At 62.8% G+C, this 1,880-nt stretch overlaps 1 protein-coding gene across 1 annotated transcript in view; it reads left to right on the forward strand.

Moving 5' to 3' along the window:
• Positions 1-1,880, forward strand: part of LOC104166273 (hemicentin-2-like) — a gene marked incomplete at both ends in the record, with an annotated part of 24,035 nt that overhangs the window by 10,049 nt on the left and 12,106 nt on the right. Inside the window, 5 exon segments of the mRNA XM_009706146.1 lie at positions 115-210; positions 329-496; positions 822-976; positions 1,325-1,448; positions 1,638-1,813. Of these exon segments, the coding sequence (XP_009704448.1) occupies positions 115-210; positions 329-496; positions 822-976; positions 1,325-1,448; positions 1,638-1,813 (719 nt within the window).

The raw sequence follows: 1,880 nt of genomic DNA on the forward strand, positions 1-1,880 counted from the left end.
CGGGCCAGTCCGAGAGCCCCCCGGTGAGCCCGGCCGTGCCCCACGGCACTGGGCTGTGTGGCTGCAGCTAGCTGGGGCTGCCCAGAGCCAATGACTGTGTGTGCTGGGTTGCAGTGCCTCCGAATATCGAACCCAGCGTGGCAGACCTGGCCATCCTGGAGAATGGCACAGTGTCCCTGGAGTGTCTGGCCTCGGGGCTGCCTGCTCCCGGTGAGTAGGTCCTCTGCCTCGGCTGTTGCTCGTGTGTCCTTGGGGCTTTCCCTGGGTCCCCTTGGTGAGAGGGGCAGCAGCATCGCTCCTTGCAGCTTGGTTCCCTGCTTCCTTCCAGACATCACCTGGTACAAGGGGCATGAGCAGCTCTTGGCCAGACCAGGCTGGACCCTGTCCAGGGATGGGAAGCACCTGGAGATCCAGCGTGCCCGGCGCTCTGATGCTGGCAGCTACCGCTGCATGGCCTCCAACGGGGCCGGGGTCGCCGACAGCCTGCGGGTGACTGGTGAGTCCACGGTGAGCCGGGAAGGACTGTGGCTGCCTGAGAGCTGGGTGCTTCTCTGCCCGGTACCTCTCATGTGTGCACGGGACCAACGGGGCTGTCCCAGCTCTCGGGACACGTCCCTGGAAGTTGGCTTTAGCAGAGCCCCTGTCCTCTGCCCCATTTTGCAATTCCAGCCATGCAATCGCCTGTGTCCATCCCACATAATGTCTTGGAAAACTATGGCCCCATGGATGGGTATTGCCTGGTCCACACCATGGTGTCTCCTACCCACCCTGTCCCTCTTGCACTGTGCTGCTCCTGGTGACATTTCTTTGTCCCCCACCAGTGCCCCCACAGATCACAGCTGGCCCCAGCCCCCTCACGGTGGTGGTGAATGAGCCAGTGACGCTGGAGTGCAATGCCACGGGGACCCCAGCGCCGGTGCTGCTGTGGCTGAAGGATGGCAAGCCGGTGCCCAGCGTGGCAGCGAGTAGCCCGCAGGTGAGACAGCTCCTGATGGAGCGGGGGTGCTCTCTGGGGGTGTCCCTCCGGGAAGGTGCTCACTGTCCTTGTTCTGGCTTTTGAAAAACCAATTGCTGGAGCTGAGCAGGTGCAATGCTGCCCAGACCTACCCCACGTTTGGTCCATGGGAGCAGGGACCTGCTCAGCCCCGCGCTGGGCTTTCCAGCCACGAGGGACATGGATGGGTAGAGGGTCCCCGAGACGTGACGAGGACAGGCTCATGCCCATCCATCCCTGTTCCTGCGTGACAGCTTGCAGCCCAGCTGCCTGTGAGTTTCTCTGGTTTGCTCTTCATCTGATCTCTTTCTGTGTCTCGGGGAAGCACAGATCCTCTCCGGCGGGCGCATCCTGTCCCTACCCACCGCTCGCCTCCAGGACTCGGGGACATACACGTGTGTAGCCAGCAGTGCCGTGGGGGAGGACAGGCGTGATGCCACCCTTGAGGTGCAGCGTAAGTACCCCTGTGCATCCCTGGCCCCTTCCCACCAGTGTGGCTGTGGGGTTGGAGGTGATGCTCAGGACTATGGGGCTGCTCCACTATCCCCTTGCGAGTGCCCGGGGCTGTGGGCGACTGGCTCTGGGGAGGGATAGCGAAGGAGGTGGCTCCGGGAAGATGTTGCCCTGTCGATCTGTTTTCCAGTGTCCCCCACCAGTATGGGCAAGGAGGAGAACATCTCTGTCATCGTCAACCAGTCGGTGACCCTGGAGTGCCTGGTCCCTGGAGTGCCCCCTCAGGGCTCCCGCTGGCTGAAGGACGGGAACTTGCTCACACCGAAGCTGGGCATGCAGCTGTCTGCGGAGGGGACCGTGCTCCAGGTAACGGTTTGGAGTATTGCAGAGGATGGGAAGGGAAACGAGGCTGTGAAGACCCTCATCTCCCCCT

Source organism: Cariama cristata, unplaced genomic scaffold (genome assembly GCF_000690535.1).
Source record: "Cariama cristata isolate BGI_N322 unplaced genomic scaffold, ASM69053v1 scaffold18518, whole genome shotgun sequence".
Classification (NCBI taxonomy): Eukaryota; Metazoa; Chordata; class Aves; order Cariamiformes; family Cariamidae; genus Cariama; species Cariama cristata.